This window comes from Rhinoraja longicauda, chromosome 19 (genome assembly GCF_053455715.1).
Source record: "Rhinoraja longicauda isolate Sanriku21f chromosome 19, sRhiLon1.1, whole genome shotgun sequence".
In the NCBI taxonomy this organism is placed as follows: domain Eukaryota; kingdom Metazoa; phylum Chordata; class Chondrichthyes; order Rajiformes; family Arhynchobatidae; genus Rhinoraja; species Rhinoraja longicauda.
The window spans coordinates 5,957,084-5,984,249 of record NC_135971.1 but is presented as its reverse complement, the minus strand read 5'-3'; the positions used below and the strand labels follow the sequence as shown (position 1 = coordinate 5,984,249).

At 46.8% G+C, this 27,166-nt stretch overlaps 3 protein-coding genes across 3 annotated transcripts in view; 2 read left to right on the top strand and 1 right to left on the bottom strand.

The window, feature by feature from the left end:
• The window catches only part of LOC144602606 (zinc-binding protein A33-like), a 313,416-nt gene that overhangs the window by 22,139 nt on the left and 264,111 nt on the right, over window positions 1-27,166 (top strand). The gene's annotated exons all lie outside the window — the stretch shown is intronic.
• Window positions 1-27,166, bottom strand: part of LOC144603025 (nuclear factor 7, brain-like) — a 424,775-nt gene that overhangs the window by 218,282 nt on the left and 179,327 nt on the right. The gene's annotated exons all lie outside the window — the stretch shown is intronic.
• Window positions 546-16,586, top strand: LOC144603026 (zinc-binding protein A33-like). The gene is made up of 6 exons (XM_078416155.1): window positions 546-965; window positions 1,055-1,150; window positions 12,210-12,443; window positions 12,770-12,792; window positions 12,882-13,000; window positions 15,811-16,586. The coding sequence occupies exons 1-6, from the start codon at window positions 546-548 to the stop codon at window positions 16,341-16,343; spliced, it is 1,425 nt and encodes a 474-aa protein (XP_078272281.1). The 3' UTR covers window positions 16,344-16,586.

Sequence of the window (27,166 nt, the reverse complement as noted above, 5' to 3'; positions counted from 1 at the left end):
AGTTTCCGCGGGTGGATTTGTCTCCTTCCTTTAAAATGGTCGTAACGATGGTGACCCTCGGGTGCTCTGGCCGGCGCTCCACTTCCCAGAGGAAGGCAGACATTGATGGTGAAACTCACCAGCGCCTTCAGTGCACCTGCACAACCTTTGGCCGTCTGAGCAGAAGACTGTTTGAAGATCAGGACACAATTCGCAAGTCCTCAATCATTTTGTCACACACCTTCTGTCTTCTCATCTCTGGCCTTTGTCCAACCGTCTGCCCATCAACGGCAAAACGCGCCTCTCGCAGTGTAATCAGCGTTTTGCCTGTTCAGGGAACAGTATGTGTGATGATGCCATTAAAATGCAGAATATATCTCATCTATCAATTCACAGATTTTAGTTATTTTTCTTTTTAAACGTTTCTGCAGGTTTCTGCTACTAAAATGCCGACATGACCTACTACGGTTTCAAGGGCCGAGTGGTCTATCTTTCTCCTCTAGTATCTTTGATCAGCAGCTGCGCGAAAGGGAATGCGTTTTGAACCAGGAAGAGGCGGAGTTAAAATGGCTTCGAAAGACCAGGTCGAGAGTTTAACCGAGGAGGCAGTTTGTCCCATCTGCCTGGATTTCTTCACCGATCCGGTTATACTGGAGTGCGGGCACAACTTCTGCCGCTCCTGTATCACACAGAGTTGGGACAGGGAGGGGAGAAACTCCTGCCCGGAATGTAGAGAGGTGTTTACAGACCGCAACCTCAGGGTGAGTCGGGCCTTGGCGAGACTGGCTGAGAAAGCTCGAACACTGAGCCTGAATCAGGAAAAAATTCCAGAGAAGGAAATTAAACTTCACTGCGAGAAACATCAGGAAGAACTGAAGCTGTTTTGTGAAACCGACAAGAAGCTGATCTGCCTGGTTTGTCGAGATGCGCGGGAACACAAGTCTCACAGCTTCATGCCGGTAGATGAAGCTGTTGAAGTCTTTAAGGTAAAAGCAAACCGATTTTAATCACATCATTTTAATTCAATTTTTACTGTTCAACAGTTTAATTTTCTGATTCCCAAACACAACTCCAGGATGAGGTGAAATCTTCTATCAAATCTCTCACGAAAAAGAAATCAGGGATCCAGCAAATGGAGCAGCAACAGAAAGAGAACATTTCTGGAGTTCTGGTGAGGCTTTTAAGTTTCAATTTCCTGATCTTGTGCAGGTTTGATCCCTGTGACGCGTGTAATAACAGGGCAGCGCAGTGACACAAGTAGTGCTGCTGTCTCCTAGTTCTGGTGAGCGGGTTCGATCCTCACCTCGGGCGCTGCCCGTGTGGTTCACGCCTTCTCCCTGTGACCGCGGTGGATTCTGTCGTGGTTACCGCTGTTCAAAAATGAAGCAGATGACACGGAGAATTCTTCAAGAAGTTAAAAGCCTTTATTTGCAAACAACGGCTGGAACAACCAGGATGTCAACCATCTCACTGCCCACTTAGTACACCGGGCAGCCTATTTTTATAGGATTATTCTAAACCTTATCTTCTTTACATTACCTCATACCCACACTCCTTTCTTCAGTCCTTCATTTCTTTGTAGTACCCGTTTGTCCCGCCACCATTAAATCCCATTTCGTAATATATCCTTATCTCAATGCTCACATCCCTTCATACTTTGCCTCCCTTATTTCCTGCTAGTCCATCCCTCACGTCCATCCATCACCCCAAAGCCTATGTCTTTCCTTATCTCTTCTCTTGCCACCATTAAATCCTACTCATTGATGAATGTCCGCATCTCTTCACATTCTGCCACCCTTATCATCTAGGCTAAAGCAAAGGTAAAGGCTAAAGAAAAGGAGTGTTATGTTACCGACACGTGTCAAGGGTAAGGAATGTCTAGAGCGCCTTAATTAGTTACAGAGAGGCGCCTAATGCCTAAGTAGTTACAAACCTTAAACAACAATGTATAAAATAATACCGTAACAATGTCTAATGTATAAAATAATATCATGTATAAAATAATATCGTATTATCTCCAATATTCCCCCCTTTGAGACCTACACGGTCTCACAGAAAAAGAAAACCAAAAACCGCACATGTTGTTAACTCAAATCATAAATCCACTCTCAACCATTAGCCCCCCAACTTAGGATTGTATAAAGGATGTGCAGTTTGTCAGTGTTCTTCTTCCAACATGCTAACATCCTGGGTCACTCGGCCAAAAACCTGCCCCCATATGTCTAGGGTAGGAAAAAAGACCCAGCTTCCCTTACAACGACGTTCTTAGTAATCCTCCAGAGTAAATTGCTCAACAGTATAGTATTCCATCGGAGGGATCTGTTTCTCTTGGAGGTGAAATTTGCCCGTATCCTGGAGCAACGGCAGCTGATTCGCAGTAGCTTTCACTCTTCTCCTGTATTTTCGTTCTCTTGCCCGTTTACCTCGAGGTCATTCACAGGTTGTGCCTGTGGGACAGTCCTTGTAGAATGATTGAGATGGTACCATGTAGACCGGCCCTCTACCTGAACAGCAGTCGGTGAGGCCTTAGCTACTGTGAACGGTCCTTCCCTTCTTGGCTCATTCCACCTTCGTCGAAAGGCTCGCACATAGGCCTGATCTCCGGGTTTAATAGGTCCTTCTCCCTGGTCCGCCTCTGGCTCCTTTTGCTTTTCCTGTGTGTAAATAGACTTGTGTATCATAGTTAATTGTTGCATGTATTGTTTAAGTTCTACCCCTAATTGTTCCAAACTTGGTCCCTTGTAAGGACCTCTCCATTTGGGCATTGGCATGGGTCTGCCAGTGAGCATCTCATGTGGTGTTAAATGAGTTATTCGATTAGTTTGCATGCGACTGCTCATTAATGCCAATGGCAGGGCATCAATCCAATTTAACTTTGTAGTTGTGCAAATCTTGTTCAATCTAGCCTTCAATGTTCCATTAACTCTTTCTACCATGCCCTGAGATTGAGGGTGGTATACACACCCAAATCTTTGTTTCACTCTCAGGGTTTGCAGTACCAACTTAACTGTTTTTTGAATAAAAGCCGCTCCATTGTCGGAACTGATTTCGGTTGGTATGCCGAATCGTGGGATGACCTCATTTGTCAGAAACTTGACTACAGTTCCTGCACCTAAATCCTTAGATGGTACTGCCTCCACCCATCTGCTAAATCTATTAATTACTACCAGCATATACCTTTTCCCTCTTACTTTTTTCAGCATGTCCACATAGTCAATAACCAGGTGCCTAAATGGTCCTTCGGGCACAGGTATATGTCCTATAGGTGTTGTTATTCCCTTTCTAACATTGTTTTGAGCACATATCTCACATTGTGACAAAATGTAATCCACTGAAGCCTGTAGATAGGGTGACCAAAACCCATCTCTCTTTATCTTCCTTAACACTTCCCCCCTTCCACAGTGGTCTAGCCCATGCGCTTCTGAGATGAGAATGGTCAGCAGAGGTGTAGGTGCTACCAGCGAACCTTCCGTAGTCCACAGGCCCTCTACATTCTGTTTGGCTCCCCTCTGTCTCCACATTGTTTGTCCAGCTAAAGTAGCCCTACCTTGCATTGCAATTATATCCTCCTGTGTGGGTTGCAGGTTCAAATTTACCTGCGGGGCAATAATGGCTGATTGGCATCCAGACGCTTTTCTGGCTGCTTCGTCTGCGGCATGATTGCCCTTTGTGATCATGTCGTTTCCCTTTTTATGTGCCTGGCATTTAACGATAGCTAGTGCCTTAGGTTTAGTCAGTGCCCTTATTAGGTCTGAAATTTGCTGAAAATGCTGTATGGGGTCCCCATTGCTTTTCTTGAAGCTTCGCTGCTTCCATACTGCCCCAAACAGGTGGCAGACCCCATGTGCATATGCTGAATCTGTGTAAATGTCAGCTTTCTCACCCTCCATCATTTCACACGCTGTTGTTAAGGCCTTAATCTCTGCTAACTGGGCTGAACAAGGTTGTGGGCAAGCTTCTAATCTGATTGTTTGAAAACCTGTTTGGTCCAGCTGCACTACTGCAAATCCTGCATGATTGCCATCATAATCCTTATAGCATGAACCATCCACAAACAAAACTTTCTTGTCCTCATCATTCAATGGTTCTGATTGTAAGTTCGTCCTTAATTTAGAAAAAAACATCGTTTCCCCAACGCAATCATGGGGCTCCCCCTCATAGTCAAGCGGAACATAATCAGCTATGTTACTTGTAATGTCTGGGAATGTCAAGAGCATTTGAAATGCTATTATTCTAGCCGGTGTTAATACAAACTTCCCCTTCTCCAACAGCTCTACTACTTTATGGTGTGTATATATAGTTACAGGATAGCCCATGGTTATAGATGAGGCTTTGTTGTACGCATAGTGCAATGCAGCCAGTCCCTGATAGCAGGGTGGGTAACCCTGGACCACCTCATCCAATTTTGTACTGTAGTATGCTACAGGCTGCTTAGCTTTACCTACTATGCCTGTTTCCTGCATCAGTACTGCTGCAGCGTAGCCCTCCTGCCTGTTGGAACCATACAAGTGAAACATTCTCTCATAATTTGGAAGGGCTGGGGCTGACTGTAACTCTCGCTTAATGGTGTTAAAAGCTGTCTCCGCCTCCTCATTCTATTGTAAAACATTTCTCAAATTTGTGTGTCAGTATTTTTCTCAATGGCATCACAATTTCAGCATATTCTCCAATCCAGTCTGAGCTATATCCAGACATTCCCAAAAATGTCATCATTTGCTTTACTGTCCGAGGCTTGGGAGCTTTAATTATTGCCTCAATTTGATCTGGTGCTATAGCCTTTACTCCCTTGGAGATCAATCGTCCTCAATATTCCACCTGTTGCTTACAAAACTGCAACTTCTTCCTGGACACTTTATGGCCTCCGTATGCCAGCCTTTCTAAAAGAGTCAGGGTGTCTTGCTCACATTGCTCCTCACTTTCAGAGCAGACCAACAAATCATCCACATATTGTATTAACGTACTATGTAGGGATATACCTTCCAAATCTGCCTTCAGTACCTGATTGAAAACATGAGGCGAGTGTTTAAATCCCTGTGGCATCCTAGTATAAGTATATTGAATGCCCCTGTAAGTAAATGCAAACAAAAACTGGCATCTTTCCGCTAACGGCATGCTAAAGAATGTTGAGCAGAGATCAATCACTGAAAAGTACGCTGCCTCCGGTGGAATGTTAGTCAGCAGTGTATGTGGGTTTGGAACCACTGCTGGCCAGTCTCTCACTACCTCATTGCTCGTAGATCATGTACTAATCTCCACCTTGACTTATCTGCTTTTAAAACTGGCAACAGCGGGGTGTTACAGGGACTTTTTGTTCTGACAAGTACTCCCGCTTCTAACAGACCCTGTATAGTTATTGCTATGCCTTCCTCTGCTTCTGGCTTTAAGGGGTATTGTGGTCTCCTTGGCGGAATCGCCCCTTGTTTTAGTTCTATTTCTACTGGGTTTGCGGATTTCACTTTCCCGACATCTGTATCATGTTGTGACCATAAGCCACGTGGCAGCCTGTTTAACATGTCTTCCTTTGTCTGACCTTCTCCCTTCTGTACTAAAAAGAGATGTTGCTGGGGACTAATTTCAACCTCTTTTGTCGTTCCCACCATATCCATGCTCACCTCTACCTTGACATAATTATCGTCCTCAGATTTCCATATCTTCGGTGTAATTTTTTTCCAGTTAACAATAGTGTTTACTTGCTTGATCATGAGCCCCAAGTCCCTGGACTGATGTCCCTTATTTACTAGTAATGTCACATGAGGTGCAGCTACTGGCACCCTATACCACTTGTCAAGAAAGGTGTTCCATTTAATTTGCAAGGCTGCCCCTTGTTTTCCAATTGTTATGGCTTCTGCCCTTAGGTGCTGCTGGCCACATGCTCCCAGGCACCACAACCTCTCCTGCTCTATGTCCTGGGTCTCGTCAAACCGTACCGTACAATGTAGCTCAGTCTTGGGTGGGGTTGCTTCAGGTAATAGGATCATTACTCCCTCTTTCCATCTGTTCCACGTATTCCAAATTTGATCTTCTATATTTCCTACCCAAAATACATTAGCTTTCCTAGCTTCCCCCATAAACAGCTGGGTATTCAATTTCTCCACGTTCAGACCATCTTTGGTACATTCTAACTTTAATTCTAGTTTCAACAAGGCATCCCTGCCCAGCAGATTAATGGGGGTTCCTTTGGACACCAGTAGCGGCAATACTATTTCCCTATTACTCATTTTTAAACTTACAGGGGTTGTGCATCGTGTTAACCTGAGGAAAGACGTTCTTGCCTTAGAGGGAGTACAGAGAAGGTTCACCAGATTGATCCCTGGGATGGCGGGACTTACATATGAGGAAAGACTGGATAGACTGGGCTTGTACTCGCTGGAATTTAGAAGACTGAGGGGGGATCTTATAGAAACATATAAAATTCTTAAGGGGTTGGAGAGGCTAGATGCGGGAAGATTGTTCCCGATGTTGGGGGAGTCCAGAACCAGGGGTCACAGCTTAAGGATAAGGGGGAAGTCTTTTAGGACCGAGATGAGAAAACATTTCTTCACACAGAGAGTGGTGAGTCTGTGGAATTCTCTGCCACAGAAGGTAGTTGAGGCCAGTTCATTGACTATATTTAAGAGGGAGTTAGATGTGGCCCTTTTTGCTAAAGGGATCAGGGGGTATGGAGAGAAGGCAGGTACAGGCTACTGAGCTGGATGATCAGCCATGATCATATTGAATGGCGGTGCAGGCTCGAAGGGCCGAATGGCCTACTCCTGCACCTATTTTCTATGTTTCTAACTGTGTTTTTCCCGAGAACCCTACAGTTTTAACAAATTTTCCTGACATGGGAAGGTGGGAGGCCTACTGCGGCTGTACACAAGTATATGTAGCTCCAGTATCTATCATCATAGGTGTTAGCCGCCCTCCCAAAATTACCTGAACCATGGGTTCTTCTTCTGCCTATCGCGTTATCATTGGGTAAAGTCCCTTCCCATCCGGGTCATCTGGGCACCCCTAATATCTAGCATAGGGGTTCACGAGTCCAGTCGGGCCTCCGACCGAGCCCGTTAGGGCTTGCCCTGGGTTAAAACCCTGCTCATCCCCTGTGGGTCCCTGTTAGTAGACAATAGACAATAGGTGCAGGAGTAGGCCATTCAGCCCTTCGAGCCAGCACCGCCATTCAATGCGATCATGGCTGATCACTCTCAATCAGTACCCCGTTCCTGCCTTCTCCCCATACCCCTCACTCCGCTATCCTTAAGAGCTCTATCCAGCTCTCTCTTGAAAGCATCCAACGAACTGGCCTCCACTGCCTTCTGAGGCAGAGAATTCCACACCTTCACCACCCTCTGACTGAAAAAGTTCTTCCTCATCTCCGTTCTAAATGGCCTACCCCTTATTCTCAAACTGTGGCCCCTTGTTCTGGACTCCCCCAACATTGGGAACATGTTATCTGCCTCTAATGTGTCCAATCCCCTAATTATCTTATATGTTTCAATAAGATCCCCCCTCATCCTTCTAAATTCCAGTGTATACAAGCCCAATCGCTCCAGCCTTTCAACATACGACAATCCCGCCATTCCGGGAATTAACCTAGTGAACCTACGCTGCACGCCCTCCATAGCAAGAATATCCTTCCTCAAATTTGGAGACCAAAACTGCACACAGTACTCCAGGTGCGGTCTCACCAGGGCCCGGTACAACTGTAGAAGGACCTCTTTGCTCCTATACTCAACTCCTCTTGTTACGAAGGCCAACATTCCATTGGCTTTCTTCACTGCCTGCTGAACCTGCATGCTTCCTTTCATTGACTGATGCACTAGGACACCCAGATCTCGTTGAACTCCCCCTCCTCCTAACTTGACACCATTCAGATAATAATCTGCCTTTCTATTCTTACTTCCAAAGTGAATAACCTCACACTTATCTACATTAAACTGCATCTGCCATGTATCCGCCCACTCACACAACCTGTCCAAGTCACCCTGCAGCCTTATTGCATCTTCCTCACAATTCACACTACCCCCCAACTTAGTATCATCTGCAAATTTGCTAATGGTACTTTTAATCCCTTCGTCTAAGTCATTAATGTATATCGTAAATAGCTGGGGTCCCAGCACCGAACCTTGCGGTACCCCACTGGTCACTGCCTGCCATTCCGAAAGGGACCCATTTATCCCCACTCTTTGCTTTCTGTCTGTCAACCAATTTTCTATCCATGTCAGTACCCTACCCCCAATACCATGTGCCCTAATTTTGCCCACTAATCTCCTATGTGGGACCTTGTCGAAGGCTTTCTGAAAGTCGAGGTACACCACATCCACTGACTCTCCCTTGTCAATTTTCCTAGTTACATCCTCAAAAAATTCCAGTAGATTTGTCAAGCATGATTTCCCCTTCGTAAATCCATGCTGACTCGGAATGATCCCGTTACTGCTATCCAAATGTTGGTACGGGCCGGGCCACGGTCGGTGTGGGCAGTTCCTCCTCAGGTGCCCTACCTGATTGCATCCTCAACATATTCTATCAACTACCTGTCTGCCTACTGGCCTTCCTCTTCCCCTTCCTTGTGCTCCCCCTTGAGGACCCCAATCCTGTCGGGGCTGATTCCCTGATCTGATTTGCCCCTGATAGGACATTTGAGGAGAAGCTCCCCCAAAGACATTTATTATTGGCATGGGATTATCCAGCCCCCGTCTGGCTCTACCATAGGACTCACTGTGCATCAGTGTATCGTTCACTTCTGCTGTTTCAGCCAGGTCTGCTGTTACTGCCAGCATTTTCTTTCCTTTTTCACGCTCTTTCTTTTTTAGTTCTTCTAGTTGCATTTGCATCAACTTTCTCTGCACCTCTTCTTGTTGGTTCACCATTTTTTGTCTCTCCTTACGACATTTGTCGACTGCATGAACCAGGTGGTCCCTGAACTGGGAGTGGGATATGGTTGACAATTCCACCACCTCCTCCAGTCTGGACTTAACTCGAGGAGACATTGCGTCCACTATAGCGGTCCGAAACAAAGCGGTCATCAACTCTTTACCGTCTATTTTTTGTTCAGTTTCGAGTCTCCACCTTTTCAGTTGATCCTCCAGATAAGCCGCTGGGTTCTCCGTGTCCCCCAGCGGGTCTCCTTTCAATATCTTTAGGTCCACCTTGAACGGGTAACAGTCTCTGAGGGCCTGCCATACCCTCTGCTAATTTCGTGGTTCCCACTACCTTCACCAGTAGTGCCTTCAAATCTCCCATAGCCAATAACCGTCCCATAGTTTCCTCCTCAAATGCCCTAATCCATTTTCCTGCCCCGTTATATATGTTGGGCAAGGTGTTTTTCAGCCCTTCTAGGCCTCGGGTCGCCCAAGGGATATACTGGGTTTGTCCTGCCTTTATCAAAAGTAACAGCATCATTCCACCCCTCAGCTCCTGTCTCTCGTTCACCATCCCCTGTTGTGGTTCTACCTGTATGCTTTCCCACCTCATTCCTTCCTGGGCATACACCTGGCTTTCCTTTCTTTCTCTTTCTATAGTTTTTTCCAACTCCCTCATCTCCATCTCTAAGTGCTTCATGGATCCCTCTATTTCCCTTCTACGCTCCCTTGTTTTTTCCCCATCACTTTCTAATTCTGCTTCACTCTCACAGTTTTGCCCTCTCTCTCTGATGCCTGTTGATTACTCGCCTGTGTTTCTGCGTTGTTGTCTCCCTCATACTCCTCATTTGCTGCCTGGCGGATCTCACAAATCTTTCTGTCCCTGAGGTCCCTGAGGTCCTGCAGTCTTCTGATGTCTGCTTCTAGTTCCCGTGCTTCTTGCTTCATCCTTTCCTTTTTTCGCTGCCTCCTTCTTTGTCTATACTCCTTTATGTCTTGCCCATTCCTCCAAACTTCGACTTCTCCCTCTATCTCCACTATCCCTTTCATCAAAGGGCACTGCTTTATTCCTTCCAGGCTGGAATAGGGAGGGGGATACCCAGGGTCCCTTAGGCTGGGGTACAGAGTTGATTTTTTCTCCTGAAGCTCCTGACTTTCATGCTGTTTTTCGGGTTTTTCACCTGTGTTTGAGGTGGTATTCTTTTCCTGGTATGCTTTCCTCAGCCTTTCTCCTATTCTAAACAATTTAAGCACGTCTAGTTCTTTTTCCTTTTTCGTTACTCGGATTTCTGATTTATCCTTAGGTTTATAGTTCTTGATTAACACTTCCATTCCATCACACATGTTTATATCAAACGTGCCTTCCTTGGGCCATTTCGTGACTAATTTTCCCCTCCTTTTTTCCCATTTTTCAGAGTGTTTTTTAATATCCTCTTTGGATACGGGGAATTTCTTACTTAGTATTTCAACTGCAGTTATTTTATTCATTGTACTTGTCTTATTTTAGTGCACTTGGTCAGTCAGTTTAAATGCAGTCCTTGTTCTCACTCCGTTCCGTCGCTATAGTCACTATGCTACCTACTACGCTATTTCTATTTTCTACAGTTCTACTGTATTCCTTTAATATTTTGCAATTTTATTATTTTTATGTTATCCAATTATTCCAATTCTTGATCTGCCCGTACAAACCCCTCCTCACTTAGGGCGGTATCCACAGACCCTCTGATCCTGCCCGTACAGACCCCTAGCTGACCAGAGTGACCCCTGGTTAACTAGAGCGGTATCCACAGGACGCTTTATCCTGCCCGTACAGACCCCTAGCTGACCAGAGTGACCCCCGGTTAACTAGAGCGGTATCCACAGACCCTCTGATCCTGCCCGTACAGACCCCTAGCTAACCAGAGTGACCCCCGGTTAACTAGAGCGGTATCCACAGGACGCCCCGTCTATTCAGTCCCCTATCCTCTTAGGGCGGTATCCACAAGGTCTTTTTGACGTCACAAATCCACTTTCTTAACTTATCTATTTTCTACTTACCCCACTGCGCAGCCTTCTTGAGCAATCCTCCAGGTCTCTTTTTAGAATATTTTAGCCAGATTCTTTGGATCGGAGAGGCCCTTTTAACCGCCTAGATGGTTCTGTGTCACCAGCGGCCCCCCGTTTCAACAGGTTAAAAATCCAAATGAAGCGTAAAACCGCCTACCTTTTAGCAGATGACCACCCTTGTCCTGTTGTTCCGGGGAGCCCCCATGGGGCTAGAAAGCGCCCTTGGCTGGTCGTCCTTTATCGAACGGGCCTCTTTCCGATCCTGCCGACTACGCCAATTTTGTCGTGGTTACCGGTGTTCAAAAATGAAGCAGATGACACGGAGAATTCTTCAAGAAGTTAAAAGCCTTTATTTGCAAACAACGGCTGGAACAATCAGGATGTCAACCATCTGACTGCCCACTTAGTACACCGGGCAGCCTATTTTTATAGGGTTATTCTAAACCTTATCTTCTTTACATTACCTCATACCCACACTCCTTTCTTCAGTCATTCATTACTTTGTAGTCACCCGTCTGTCCCGCCACCATTAAATCCCATTTAGTAATATATCCTTATCTCAATGCTCACATCCCTTCATACTTCGCCTCCCTTATTTCCTGCTAGTCCATCCCTCATGTCCATCCATCACCCCAAGGCCTATGTCTTTCCTTATCTCTTCTCTTGCCGCCATTAAATCCTACTCATTGATGAATGTCCGCATCTCTTCACATTCTGCCACTCTTATCGTCTAGGCTAAAGCAAAGGTAAAGGCTAAAGAAAAGGAGTGTTATGTTACCGACACGTGTCAAGGGTAAGGAATGTCTAGAGCGCCTTAATTAGTTACAGAGAGGCGCCTAATGCCTAAGTAGTTACAAACCTTAAACAACAATGTATAAAATAATACCGTAACAATGTCTAATGTATAAAATAATATCATGTATAAAATAATATCGTATTATCTCCCATAATTCCTTCCACGTCCAAACGACACGCCGGTTGGAGAGTCAATCGGCGATTGTAAATCATCCCTGTGAAAGTAGGTCGTGGGCAAATCAATGGGAATTAAAGGGGATGTGAAAGGGAATGGGCGGCAGGGAATTGGATGAGGGGAATGGGATTGATGGGATAATGACATTTCCGAAGCATTTGTACAAGCTATTGAATTCTCGTGATAATCAGCTATCTATTCAATGGAAGTAAATGGGATTGGTGAGGATCTGTACAGTGGCCAGTATGGATATAGTGGGCAGAATGGTCTATTCCTGCGCCCTATGACCAGATATTGATTGGCCAAATAATATTTTCCATACCGTGAGGAAACACAATACAGTGACATATTGATCTTCACCTTTCATTTCACAGGAACAGTCACACAACCTTCAGTCACAGATCACATCCCAGTTTGTTGAACTGCACCAGATTCTCACTGAGAAAGAGCAGCGTGTACTGACAGATATCCAGGAGGAAGAGAAGAAGATTCTGAATACAATGGAGAAACATCTCCAAGTGATTCAAGAGAATTTAAATTCCATTGAGAACGAAGTCAAAAGCTTACAGGAACAGCTGGATCTAAAAGACAACGTGTCATTTTTGAAGGTGAGGGGTTTTGGTGAGGTGAAAGTGCACGGTGGGTGACATTTGTGAAATAAACGCCACATTTACCAGTGATTCAGAACTGGCCCAATGTTCCCCGTGTCCCAGCAATGTGCTGCTGTTGTTCCAAAACTAAAGGGCTTCCCTCATAATGTATGGGAGCTCAGCACTGCCTGCAAACTCCTTGGGAAAGAGCTGCTGTGATCTTACCAATGAGAGTTGGGAAAGGGGAATTATCAGATGCTTGTAGCAATCTATGTGAAGTTCCCACTGTCCTGACGAGAAAAGTCCATCTCAGTTAATTGCGATTTGTGTTTTATTTCTTGCAGGAGGAAGCTGGTCGCAAGATGAGGTAGGACATCGTCTGGACTGAATGTTCTTGTAGAACAGCTCAAAAACATGCTGATGCTCAATTTATAACCTGTCGTTAAATATTTGCAGGGTTCATGATGAAGCCAAATCACTGTCGGTTGCAGATGGTGCCTTGCCGATGGAAAGGTTCGATAACCCTTTTTTGCTCAACACCGTGTTTAGAGAAACAACTGACGTCATCAAGCAAGGTAAATCTTAATCCCTTTCCATTATTGTTGTTTGATATCTTTACGTCATACGTGGATGCAAAGGTTGATGTAATGATTGGATTGAAGGGAAATCAGATTAATCTAAGCTGGGAAGCATCACAGTCAGAGAGCAAAGCAGCACAGAAACAGGCCCTTTCACTGCACACGCCCATGCTGACCAAGTTGCCCAATCAAGCTCGCCCCACTTGCCTGCGTCTGCCCCATATCCTTCCAAGTCGTTCAAATCCACCTACCTGCCCAAGTGTCTCTCAAATATCGTAATTGTACCTGCCTTGAACACTTCCTCTGGCAGCTCACTCCATATAGGAACGACCTACTGCTGGAAAAAGCTGCTCTTCAAGTTTCTCCAAGTTAGTGTTTCCCCTCTCACCTGAAACCGATGTCCTCCAGTATTAGATTGGAAAAATACTGTGGGTATTCACCTTATCTGTGCACCTTATATAGATCTTATCCACGCCTATAGTCAGCCTGAAAGGTTCCAAAGACAAACGTCCCCACCTGCGCAAACTCTCCTGATAAACAAACCTTCCAGACCCGATAGAGTCCTCGTAAATCTTCTTGCACCCTCTCCAGTTTGCCAACAACCTCATTGTCTCAACGCTGTCTTTAATATCCTGACTTTTGAAAGAATGAGCAACAAACACATTCTTCACCTCCCTGCCTGTCACCGTTGCATCTTCCATGGCACTGTGTACCTGCACCCCGACATCTCTCCGTTCTATAAAGCTCCCCGTTTACTGTGTATGTCCTGCCCTGGTTTGTCTCAACAAAGTGCATCGCCTCACCTTCACATGAATAAATCCCACCTGCCGTTCCTGAGCCCATTGGCCCAGTTCACAGGGATCCCATTTACTCTCAGGTAACATTCTTCACTCTCCACAATGTCACCAATTTTAGTTCCATCTGCAAACTGACTAACCTTGCAACCTACATACACACCCAATCGTGTATATAAATAAGGAACAAGAGTGGACTCTGTCTCCAGTCTGAAAAACAACCCTCTACCAACATCCTCTGTTTGCGACCTTCAGGTAATGTTGTGTTCCATCCGCTAGTTCACCCCGGATTAGCACAGAGATAAGGAGACATTACTGCACGCAGAGACTGGGGAACGACCCTGCACCGGTGGCTGTGGAGACTCAGTCATTCAGTGCTCTTGGAAGCTGAGAGCCATGGTTGTACATTACAGAGTCTGGCCCTTCGGCCCATCGTGTCCATGACCATCTTTACCCCAGCTATACTAATCGATTTGCCCACATTCCATCGGCATTCTTCTGCACCTCACTTATTTAAGTACCTCCAATATATTGATGATATCTCACTCCGCCACCCCCTCTAGCATGTTCCCGATATCACCCACTCTCAGAGTAAATCTATGTACTAAACCTCTCGTTTGTTTGTTTGTTCCTAAACTACAGCGAAAGTGGTACACGATAGCATGACAATTTTAAGCCAACCTTACTCACCGTCATCCCTTTGGTGCTAATGGAAGAAGTTTAATTGAAATCGGTGTTATATTTTTAAAGTTATTCACATTTTAAAGTTTAAATCTATCTCCTAGGGAGGTGGGGTAGAGGGAGAGGGGGAGGGGGGTGAGGGAGGGAGGGAGGAAGGAGGAAGGAGGGGAGGAGGGGGAGAAGTGGGGAAGAGAGGGTGCTGCACCAATGCAGGAGAGGTTTGGGCCCAACGTGTCCACTTGGTCTAGTAAAACCTAAATTTCAGATATACTTTAAAATTCTTTGCTCTCAATATAAACCTACACTCTCGTGATTTGATATCACTGCATGCGAATATGGTTTAGATAATTACCCTGCATCCTTCTGCAGACTTTGACAACCTTCCCCACTATCCACAATTTTTGCTTCCTCCCTAAACTTACTAATCACACCTCCCACATTCACATCCAAGCCATGATCATATAACATAAACAGCAAAGGTTGCAGCACCGATCTCTGCTACACACCACCAGCCACAGACCTCCAAGCAGAAAAATCATCCTTCTACCGCTACTTTCTACCTCCAACCACCAAGCCACTTGTTGATCCATTTCACAAGCTCGCCTTGGATCCCACCTGCATTCGCTTTCTGGACCAGCCTTGCACGCGGAACATTGTCAAGTCCCTCAGTGAAGTTCATATATTGGTTCACAATGAGATCAGTGTGTTAGTTGTACACACCCATCAAATCCACTCGTGAACCCGCTCTCTTTCAACGACCCCACAACCACAAGTCTCCACCCATTCTATTCTGTCCAACACCCGATCATTCAACCTCTGCTTCCTTCCATGGTCCAAGCCACCTCTCCCTCTCTCTCTCACCCACCACTCATAGAAACAGGGGCAGGTCATCTGGCCCTTCGTGTCTGCCCCCTTTCACTGTCATCATGACGACCCCACCACGCACCTCTACCTCCTCTTTAACAACCTCAAATCACCGCTAACCTCAATATCCTTTTGCTCCGATCTGCCTCCATATGTGAGTAGCCCCCCCCCCCCTACGTTTCTCCTTAACCACCGCAATCTTACAATCCTCCTCACTCTCCGCACTCGTCCTCCCCGTCCACCCTCCCCCACCTCACGAAATTCCCCTCTCCATCTCTGGATTAAAAACTCCGGGAGAGATGTCTGTTGTCCACCCGATGTGGTTGTGGGTGAAACCCCGGGCAGGGTTTCAGTTGTCCGCCCGCCTGTGCCTGAGGCCGAGCGGCCTCTCCCCCGGTCCCGGGGCCGCGCTGCCCGAGTCTCCCCCCGACCCCCGGGGACTCTCTGATTCTCTGCTTCTCCCCCCAGTCTCCGTCACCCTGGATGTGGAAACAGCGCATGCGCGGCTCGAGGTGTCTGAGGATCGGAAGAGGGTGAGACCGACCGGGACCCGGAGGAGTCTCCCTGACACCGGGAAGAGGTTTACAGGCTGGGGGTGTGTGCTGGGATCGGAGGGATTCACATCGGGGAGACATTACTGGGAGGTGGAGGTGGCGGGGAGTGAGGGCTGGAGTCTGGGAGTCGCCGCAGAGTCTGTGGAGAGGAAGAGATCGGTCACAGCGACCCCGGAGACTGGAGTCTGGAGGATCGAGCGGTGGGATGACGAGTTTGTTGCAGTCACCTCCCCTCCATCCCGTCTCCCCGCCCGTCCCATCCCCGGGAGGGTGGGAGTTTATCTCAGTTACGAGTCCGGGACAGTTTCATTTTACGACGCGGACACCAAGTCCCATCTCCACACCTTCACTGGGAATAAATTCACGGAGAAACTTTATCCTCTCTTCGGGCCTGGGGAGAAAGACCAGTGGATGAGAATCTGCTCCGGTTCCGCTCCGGGTGTGTAAAAGGGTCGGGTCCCGGGACCGGCGTCAGGAGCGGGGCTCAGGGGCTGTGGGGCAGAAACCCGGTGGACAACAGGTCGGCGCTGAACGGCTCCCATTTAATCCCCAAATTCCGCGTCGTAAAAACCAGAGTGAGCGCGGAAATAAAACCAGGGGGAATGTAAATGTGGGAAGAGAGAAATAAACAGCAAGTGGAATCAGAGCTGTCGATCCGTTCATTTTAACGCGCTAACCGCGTCCGGCAACGGAACAGAAATCACTTTTGTGAAAATATTTTTTAAATGTAATGGGATTGGACCCTTCTCGTCAAAAGTCGTTATGGTATTATTAACTCCGTTCAATGACTAGTTCAATGTAATAGATACAGTTCATGTTACTTCAGTGATTTGGAAAATGTACACAACCATTGACACACACGACAAGCTAATTGAAAGATCGCGTTTTTTTGAATGATGTGCATTGTTGCTTCCAATACTGTAATTGAAATAAACTCAAAATTACTTGGACTGTACAGATTGCTTTTGAATTCTTTTGAAATCTACTGAACGGGGAGACAGCAGTTTAGTTTGCTTCAGTTTAGATTGGAGATACAGCGCGGAAACAGGCCCCTCGGCCACCGAGTCCGCACCGCCCAGCGATCCCCGCACATTAACACTACCCTACACACTCCCTCTCTCTCCCCCTCTCTCTCCCCCTCTCTCTCTCTCTCTCTCTCTCTCTCTCTCTCTCTCTCTCTCTCTCTCTCTCTCTCTCTCTCTCTCTCTCTCTCTCTCTCTCTCTCTCTCTCTCTCTCTCTCTATCTCTCTATCTCTCTATCTCTATCTCTCTATCTCTCTATATCTATCTATCTGAATGGACGTGTGATGGAGTTGGAGAAGCAGTTGGATGACCTCAGGGCCATCCGGGAATGCGAGAGTTTCCTCGACAGGACCTATTGTGAGGCTGTCACGCCATGGGTCCAGGTCGAGCGAAGGTGGAAGACTGTTTCAGGGGGGAGTGGACGTGGACTACAGGAGACCCCAGTGGCTGTGCCTATTGCAAATAGGTATACCCTCTTGGGAACTGTCGGGGCAGAAGACGTTTCCAGTCCGAGTAGCGGACCTGTTGGCAAGGATACTCGACAGGGGAGACCGAAGTCAGGAAGAGCCGTAGTGGTGGGTGACTCCATCGTCCGAGGGACGGACAGAAGATTCTGTGGCAGCAGGAGGGACTTGAGGATGGTCTGTTGCCTCCCTGGTGCCAGGGTTCAACACATCACGGACCGGCTTCAGAAAATCCTAGTGAGGGAAGGCAATCAACCTGAAGTCGTTGTGCATGTGGGCACGAATGACGTCGGGCGGAAGAGGAAGGAGGTGCTACAGCGGGAGTTTAGAGAGTTGGGAAAAACACTGAGAAGTAGGACGTCGAAGGTGGTTATCTCTGGACTGCTACCGGTACCTCGTGCTGGTGAGGCCAGGAACAGACAGATAGAGGGTATGAATATATTGCTGAGGGGCTGGTGCAGAGAGCAGGGATTTAGATTTCTGGACCACTGGGATCTCTTCTGGGCTAGGGGTGACTTGTACAAAAGGGACGGGTTACATTTTAACAGCAGGGGGACAAACATTCTGGCAGGCAGATTTGCTAGTGTGACACCTGTGGCTTTAAACTAAGTAGTGGGGGGGAGGGGTTGACAAATTGTGAATATGAAGATGAGGTAAAAAAAAAAGGGAATACAGGAGATATTGCAAAAGACTCTCGGAAGAATGGGAACAGAAGTTCTAGAGGGGAAAAGAAATTAAGGGCAGGGCCAATTGTGACCGATGTGAGAGGGGAGGTGAATACAGAAGTTAAAGTGTTGTACTTAAATGCGCGTAGTATAAAAAATAAAGTGGATGAGCTTGAGGCTCAGTTAGTCATGGGCAAGTATGATGTTGTAGGGATCACTGAGACATGGCTACAAGAGGACCAGGGCTGGGAACTGAATATTCAGGGGTACACAACGTATAGAAAAGACAGACTGGTGGGCAGAGGGGGTGGGGTTGCTCTGATGGTAAGGAATGATATTCATTCCCTTGCAAGGGTTGCATAGAATCAGGAGATGTTGAATCAGTATGGATAGAAATGAGAAATTGTAAGGGTAAAAAGACCCTAATGGAAGTTATCTATAGGCCCCCAAACAGTAGCCTCGACATAGGGTGCAAGTTGAATCAGGAGATAAAATTGGCGTGTCAAAAATGTAATGCTACGGTGGTTATGGGAGATTTCAACATGCAGGTAGACTGGGAAAATCAAGTTGGAAATGGACCCCAGGAAAGAGAGTTTGTACAATGCCTTCGAGATGGATTCTTAGAACAGCTTGTACTGGATTTAGTGTTGTGTAATGATCCTGATCTGATAAGGGGACTAGAGGTAAAAGAGCCATTAGGAGGCAGTGATCACAACATGATAAGTTTTACTCTGCAAATGGAAAGGCAGAAGGGATAATCGGAAGTGTCGGTATTACAGTATAGCAAAGGGGATTACAGAGGCATGAGGCAGGAGCTGGCCAGAATTGACTGGAAGGAGGCCCTAGCAGGGAAGACGGTAGAACAGCAATGGCAGGTATTCCTGGGAATAATGCAGAGGTTGCAGGATCAATCTATTCCAAAGAGGCGGAAAGACTCTAAGGGGAGTAAGAGACACCTGTGGCTGACAAGGGAAGTCAGGGACAGCATAAAAATTAAGGAGAGGAAGTATAACATAGCAAAGAAGAGTGGGAAGACAGAGGATTGGGACTCTTTTAAAGAGCAACAAAACTTAACTAAAAAGGCAATACGGGGAGAAAAGATGAGGTACGAGGGTAAACTAGCCAATAATATAACGGAGGATAGCAAAAGTTTTTTTAGGTACGCGAAGAGGAAAAAAATAGCCAAGGCAAATGTGGGTCCCTTGAAGACAGAAACAGGGGAATTTATTATGGGGAACAAAGAAATGGCAGACGAGTTAAACCGTTACTTTGGATCTGTCTTCATTGAGGAAGATACACATAATCTCCCAAATGTTCTAGGGGCCGGAGAACCTAGGGTGATGGAGGAACTGAAGGAAATCCACATTAGGCAGGAAATGGTTTTGGGTAGACTGATGGGACTGAAGGCTGATAAATCCTCAGGGCCTGATGGTCTGCATCCCAGGGTACTTAAGGAGGTGGCTCTAGAAATAGTGGAAGCATTGGAGATCATTTTTCAATGTTCTATAGATTCAGGATCAGTTCCTGTGGATTGGAGGATAGCAAATGTTATCCCACTTTTTAAGAAAGGAGGGAGAGAGAAAACGGGTAATTATAGACCAGTTAGTCTGACATCCGTGGTGGGGAAGATGCTGGAGTCAATTATAAAAGACGAAATTGCTGAGCATTTGGATAGCAGTAACAGGATCATTCCGAGTCAGCATGAATTTATGAAGGGGAAATCATGCTTGACAAATCTACTGGAATTTTTTGAGGATGTAACTAGGAAAATTGACAGGAGAGAGTCAGTGGATGTGGTGTACCTCGACTTTCAGAAAGCCTTCGACAAGGTCCCACAGAGGAGATTAGTGGGCAAAATTAGAGCACATGGTATTGGGGGTAGGGTACTGACATGGATAGAAAATTGGTTGACAGACAGAAAGCAAAGAGTGGGGATAAATGGGTCCCTTTCGGAATGGCAGGCAGTGTCCAGTGGGGTACCGCAAGGTTCGGTGCTGGGACCCCAGCTATTTACGATATACATTAATGACTTAGATGAAGGGATTAAAATTACCATTAGCAAATTTGCAGATGATACTAAGCTGGGGGGTAGTGTGAATTGTGAGGAAGATGCAATAACGCTGCAGGGTGACTTGGACAGGTTGTGTGAGTGGGCGGATACATGGCAGATGCAGTTTAATGTAGATAAGTGTGAGGTTATTCACTTTGGAAGTAAGAATAGAAAGGCAGATTATTATCTGAATGGTGTCAAGTTAGGAAGAGGGGTTGTTCAACGAGATCTGGGTGTCCTAGTGCATCAGTCACTGAAAGGAAGCATGCAGGTACAGCAGGCAGTGAAGAAAGCCAATGGAATGTTGGCGTTCATAACAAGAGGAGTTGAGTATAGGAGCAAAGAGGTCCTTCTACAGTTGTACCGGGCCCTGGTGAGACCGCACCTGGAGTACTGTGTGCAGTTTTGGTCTCCAAATTTGAGGAAGGATATTCTTGCTATTGAGGGCGTGCAGCGTAGGTTCACTAGGTTAATTCCCGGAACGGCGGGACTGTCGTATGTTGAAACGCTGGAGCAATTAGGCTTGTATACACTGGAATTTAGAAAGATGAGGGGGGATCTTATTGAAACATATAAGATAATTAGGGGATTGGACACATTAGAGGCAAGAAACATGTTCCCAATGTTGGGGGAGTCCAGAACAAGGGGCCACATTTTAAGAATAAGGGGTAGGCCATTTAGAACGGAGATGAGGAAGAACCTTTTCAGTCAGAGAGTGGTGAAGGTGTGGAATTCTCTGCCTCAGAAGGCAGTGGAGGCCAGTTCGTTGGATGCTTTCAAAAGAGAGCTGGATAGAGCTCTTAATAATAATAATAATAATAATCCATTTATTTTATATAGCGCCTTATCGCATGCTCAAAGCGCTTTACAAAAACAATTAACATAGAAACAAACAGACAAACTATCCTGACGGAAAAGCGGCGAATAAACAGCGCCAGCGTCCTCTCACGTCAGGGTCCGGCAGTAGACATTAAAAAGCACAAGACACACAGATACAATTTTTTACACAAAACAGCCATCACAGTGATTGCTCTAGGCACACCCTCACTGTGATGGAAGGCAAAGTCTTATCTCCTCCTCATTCTTCTCCCGCGGTGCCACGAGGTGATCGAGGCTCCCAACTTTTTGAAGCCCCCACCGGGCGATGGAAAGTCCCAGGGCCGAGCCGAGCAGGCCGATAAAAGTCCTGAGCCCCCACCGGGCGATGGAAAGTGCTGCGGCCGAGCCACGCAGGGCGATGAAAGTCCTGAGCCCCCACCGGGCGATGTAAAGTGCTGCGGCCGGGCCACGCAGGGCGATGAAGGGCCTGCGAGCAGGTCGATCGTACCTCGCGCTTCGGGGCGGTCGAAGCTGCTACGGCTGGAGCTCCCAAAAGCCGGTCGCCAGCCAGGGACCTGCGAGCTCCCGATGTTGCGGTCTGCAGGGCCCACGGCCGAAGCCTCCGAGATGGTAAGTCCAGGCCCTGCGACCGGAGTCTTTGAGGTCGATCCCAGCTGGAGGCCGCCGACTCCACGATGTTAGGCCGTAGCGCGAACGGAGATACGACACGGTAAAGGTCGCATCTCCGTTGAGGAGGAGATTTGAAAAAAAGGTTTCCCCCAACCCCCCCACCACCCCCCTACATACACAGAGTTAAAAATAAAACAAAAAGTACATTTAACAACGACAATGACAAAAAAACAACAAAAAAACGGAGAGACTGCCGGTGAGCCCCAGCGGAGTGAGGGGGTACGGGGAGAAGGCAGGAACGGGGTACTGATTGAGAATGATCAGCTTACCGTTGTGTTTTTTGTTGTTTTTTTGTCCACAAGGAAATTTTTTTTTTATTAGGGTGGAAGGGGGTTGTAATAATGCAGGGGTGGCCAAACCACGGCTCGTGATCTACATGCGGCTCTTTGACCTTTAATATGCGGCTGGTGGAAATATGTTGGCTGAGCTCCTTTTTTCATCACAGTGAATATAAAAGGTAAATAAGAAAAAAATCCAAGCCTTATAATTATTTACTGGGTATGAATTGAGACCCCATTGGTATAAAACGTAAGTTTAATGTTCATGGTTAGTAAAAATATTTAAGAATTTAAATCCTGATTTTATTGCTAAATCTGAGTGAGGCATTGTTGTTTAGTGCTGGGGGAGGGAATGGTGGGAGGCAGAGGGATTAAAGACATTTCAGGTCAGCAAGGGTTACAGAGGAATGTCAGAAGACTGAGGTCATGGGTAAGGGGGTTAAAGATTTGGGTGTGCCGGGGGAGTGAGAGTAGTCACAGGTGGCTTAATGAGTCTAGCTAGGCCCAACCACACTCACGTCAGTGTAACACAAGACGTTGAACTGTGCAGGCCTAGTTGGTACACTTCAGATACAAGTTTTATTTAAAGTGTCTGTGAACATTTTACAAGATGGAGACCCACAAGACCACTACTAGCAGTAAATAGTGGCTTTAATAGCCTGATATTTGTAGCATTGTCTGTTTGTCATAAAAATATTATGATAAGACTGTAATTTTGTAAGTCAAGTCAAGTCAAGTCAATTTTATTTGTATAGCACATTTAAAAACAACCCACATTGACCAAAGTGCTGTACATCTGATTAGGTTCCAATGGGAGAAAAAAAATGAAGCATACAGTGGCACGCAAACAGTTCACAGCGCCTCCTCAATGAGCCTCAAACGCTAGGGAGTAGAAATAGGTTTTGAGCCTGGACTCCCTCTCCCCATCAGAACTGCCCCCTCCATCGACTCCTTTGAGTCGATGGAGGGGGCAGTTCTGATGGGGAGAGGGATGCTGTTCCACAGTCTAGGAGCTGCAACCGCAAAAGCGCGGTCACCCCTGAGCTTAAGCCTAGACCGCGGGATAGTGAGTAGCCCCAAGTCGGCCGACCTGAGGGACCTGGAGTTAGAGAGGGGGGTTAGAAGATTTTTGATGTAGGGGGGGGAGTGTCCATTTAGGGCTTTATACGTGAATAGGAGGAGCTTGAAATTGATTCTGTACCGTACAGGGAGCCAGTGGAGAGAGGCCAGAATCGGGGTGATGTGGTCCCTTTTACGGGTACCCGTCAGGAGTCTCGCTGCGGCGTTTTGGACCAGTTGCAGGCGGGACAGGGAAGATTGGCTGATCCCAGGTGGTATCTGATTAAAATATCTCTAATTTTATTGGTTTGCTTTTTTTTAAAACATATTTTCCTCCATGTTTTGACCTGATATTTACTAGGACAAATAAATATCATTAAAAATATAATGTTTCCCTTTTTAGTTTTAGTTTTGGCAGTCTAATTTTATGTTACTGAAATGCAAATTCGCACATTTTTCTTAGAAGTTCCCGTAGTTCATTACTGTATTAAATACGCTCAATATAGTTAAAGCAATCACCAGTCAAGATTTTGAAAGCATTTGGTATATATGTGTACTTTGTGATTACTGAAACTAATACAAATGAACAGTTTAAAAAACTGCATACATGAATAAATATCATTGCATACATGCATTTCTTAATATTTATATAAAATTTTTGGAACAAAATGTGTCTGTAACAATAAAAACGTATGTGTAAATTTTGTTCATGTCTTGCGACTCTCAAACATCTGAACTTTATCGTATGTGGCTCTTACATTAAGCAAGTTTGGCCACCCCTGTAATAATGCCACCTTTGGTTGGAGGATTGTAGACAATAGGTGCAGGAGGAGGCCATTCGAGCCAGCACCACCATTCAATGTGATCAGGGCTGATCATTCTCAATGACTCCGCTATCCTTAAGAGCTCTATCCAGCTCTCTCTTGAATGCATCCAGAGAATTGGCCTCCACTGCCTTCTGAGGCAGAGAATTCCACAGATTCACAACTCTCTGACTGAAAAATGTGTTTCCTTATCTCAGTTCTAAATGGCCGACCCCTTATTCTTAAACTGTGGCCCCTGGTTCTGGACTCCCCCAACATTGGGAACATGTTTAGAAGGATGAGAGGGGATCTTATCGAAACGTATAAGATTATTAAGGGGTTGGAGACGTTAGAGGCAGGAAACATGTTCTCTGAATACATTCAAGAGAGAGCTAGATAGAGCTCTAAAGGATAGCGGAGTCAGGGGGTATGGGGAGAAGGCAGGAACGGGGTACTGATTGAGAGTGATCAGCCATGATCGCATTGAATGGCGGTGCGTACAGGCTCGAAGGGCTGAATGGCCTACTCCTGCACCTATTGTCTATTGTCTATTGCCATTGGCTTTCTTCACTGCCTGCTGTACCTGCACATTTACTACTGTTTTTTGTTTTGGCGGGGGTGGGGGAATGAATGAAATGTCTGATTTTTATAACTATTAATAGACTTCTGAATTCGTTCTGCATGTCCATGTGTGAGTAATGTTGTGTGGAACTGCAGGCCCATCCACTTTGTGGTCAACACTCCCACCGTGTGGTGATCCGCTGCACTGCAGGGCCGGCCACTGTGATCAACACTCCCACCGTGTGGTGATCCGTTGCACTGCAGGCCCGTCCCCTTTGTGGTCAACACTCCCACCGTGTGGTGATCCGCTGCACTGCAGGGCCGGCCACTGTGATCAACACTCCCACCGTGTGGTGATCCGTTGCACTGCAGGCCCGTCCCCTTTGTGGTCAACACTCCCACCGTGTGGTGATCCGCTGCACTGCAGGCCCGGGCACTTTGCGTTCAACACTCCCACCGTGTGGTGACCCGCTGCACTGCAGGCCCATCTAATAATTAATAATTAATTAATTAAAAATCCTTGTGTAGGAAAATAACTGCAGATGCTGGAGTAACTCAGCGGGTCAGGCAGCATCTCTGGAGAACATGGATAGGTGACGTTTCACAGATTGCTGGAGTAACTCAGTGGGTTGGGCAGCATCTGTGGAAAGAGGAAATGGGTGACTTTTCGGGTCGAGACACTTCTGAAGAAGGGTCTGAAGGGTTCAGTCTGAAGGTCTCGACCCGAAACGTCACCCATTCCCTCTCTCCTAGTTGCTGCCTGACCCGCTGAGTTACTCCAGCATTTTGTGATAGCTTCGATTTGTACCAGCATCTGCAGGTATTTTCCTACACTACGAATGTGTTACAGACAACTGGTGCAGGAGGAGGCCATTTGGCCCTTCGAGCCTGTATGCACCGCCACTCATTGTGATCGCGGCTGATCGTCCACAATCAGTAACCCGTGCCTGCCTTCTCCCCATATCCCTTGATTCCACTAGCCCCTAGAGCTCTATCTAACTCTCTCTTAAATCCATCCAGTGAATCGGCCTCCACTGCCCTCTGTGGCAGAGAATCCCACACATTCACAACTGGAAATGTTTCTCCTCACCTCAGTTTTAAATGGCCTCCCCTTTATTCTTAGACTGTGGCCCCTGATTCTGGACTCATCCAACATTGGGAACATGTTTCCTGCATCTAGCTTGTCCAGTCCTTTTTATAATTTTACACGACTCTATAAGATCCCCCTCTCATCCTTCTAAACTCCAGTGAATACAAGCCCAGTCTTTCCAATCTTTACTCGTATGACAGTCCCGCCATCCCAGGGATTAAACTGGTGAACCTACGCTGCACTGCCTCAATAGCAAGGACGTCCTTCCTCAAATTAGGAAACCAAAACTGCACACAGTACTCCATGTGCGATCTCACTAGGGTCTCACTAGGGCCCTGTACAACTGCAGAAGGACCTCTTTGCTCCTCAACTCAACTCCTCTCGTTATGAAGGCCAACATTCCACCAGCGAACGACAAGGTTAGTTTGAGTGAAACAATTTCTCGCTGAGTTATTAGTTTATTTATCGGTTTGTTTTCACATCCTGCATGTGGAGCGAATAATTAGCTGTAGGATCAGTCTGTTTATCTGTTGTTGGTGATTCTTCAGCAAGGCCGCCTGGCCCTTGGGCCTTCACGGAGTTCCTAGGCCCTGTGGAGCCTGGAAAACTAGGCCCGGTAGGGAGCCTGGGCCTCGGTTAGTCCATAAGTCCTCGGGAGCCTTGAAACAAGGCCGCGTTCAAGCCTAGGCCTTGTTTAAAGTACTTTGGAGCCTCAAAACTAGGACCAGATAGCAAACTGGGCCTCGATTAGTCCGCACGTCCTCGGGAGCTTTGAAACTAGGCCGCGTTCAAGCCTAGGCCTGTTTTAACGTTCTTTGAAGCCTCAAAACTAGGCCCAGTTCAGAGCCTGGGCCTTGGTTAGTCTGTAAGTCCTCAGGAGTCTTGAAGGGGGGAGGGGGTGAGGGGGAGGCTCTTCCACCCTTCCAGTCCCTACTACAACAGTCTGTCAGACACAGTCAACCTCCCTCCCCTCTCTCTTGCTCTCCCTCCCACTCTCCCCCATTCTCTCCCCCTCCCCCTCTCTCTCTCTCTATCTCTTTCTCCCACCCTTTCCCACTCCCTCTCTCTCCCCCTCTCCCTCTGTCTCTCTTTTCCTCTTTCTCCCCCTCTCTCTACCCCCTCTCCCTCTCTCACCCACTCCCTCTCATTCTCTATCTCTTTCTCTCCCTCTCTCTGCCGCCTCCCATTCCCTCTCTCTAACCCCTCTCTCTCTCCCTCTCCCTCTATCTCTCCCCATCTCTTTCTCCCCCTCAATCTCTCTCTCTCTCTTATCCCCTCTCTCCCCCCATCTTTTTCTCTCCCCCCTCTCTCTCTCTCTCTCTCCCCCTCTCTCCATCTCTCTCTGTGGCCTGACTCACTGAGTTACTCCAGTTCTGTTGCGTCTATCTTAAGACAGAAACAGACAACAGGTGCAGGAGGAGGCCACTCGGCCCTTCGAGCCTGTACGCACCGCCATTCATTGTGATCGCGGCTGATCATTGACAATCAATAACCCGTGCCTTCCTTCTCCCCATATGCCTTGATTCCACTGGCCCCTAGAGCTCTATCTAACTCTCTCTTAAACCCATCCAGTGAATCGGACTCCACTGCCCTCTGTGGCAGAGAATCCCACACATTTACAACTGCAAACGTTCCTCCTCACCTCAGCTTTAAACGGCCTCCCCTTTATTCTTAGACTGTGTGGCCCCTGGTTCTGGGCTCGCCCAACATTGGGAACATGTTTCCTGCATCTAGCTTGTCCAGTCCTTTTATAATTTTACACGTCTCT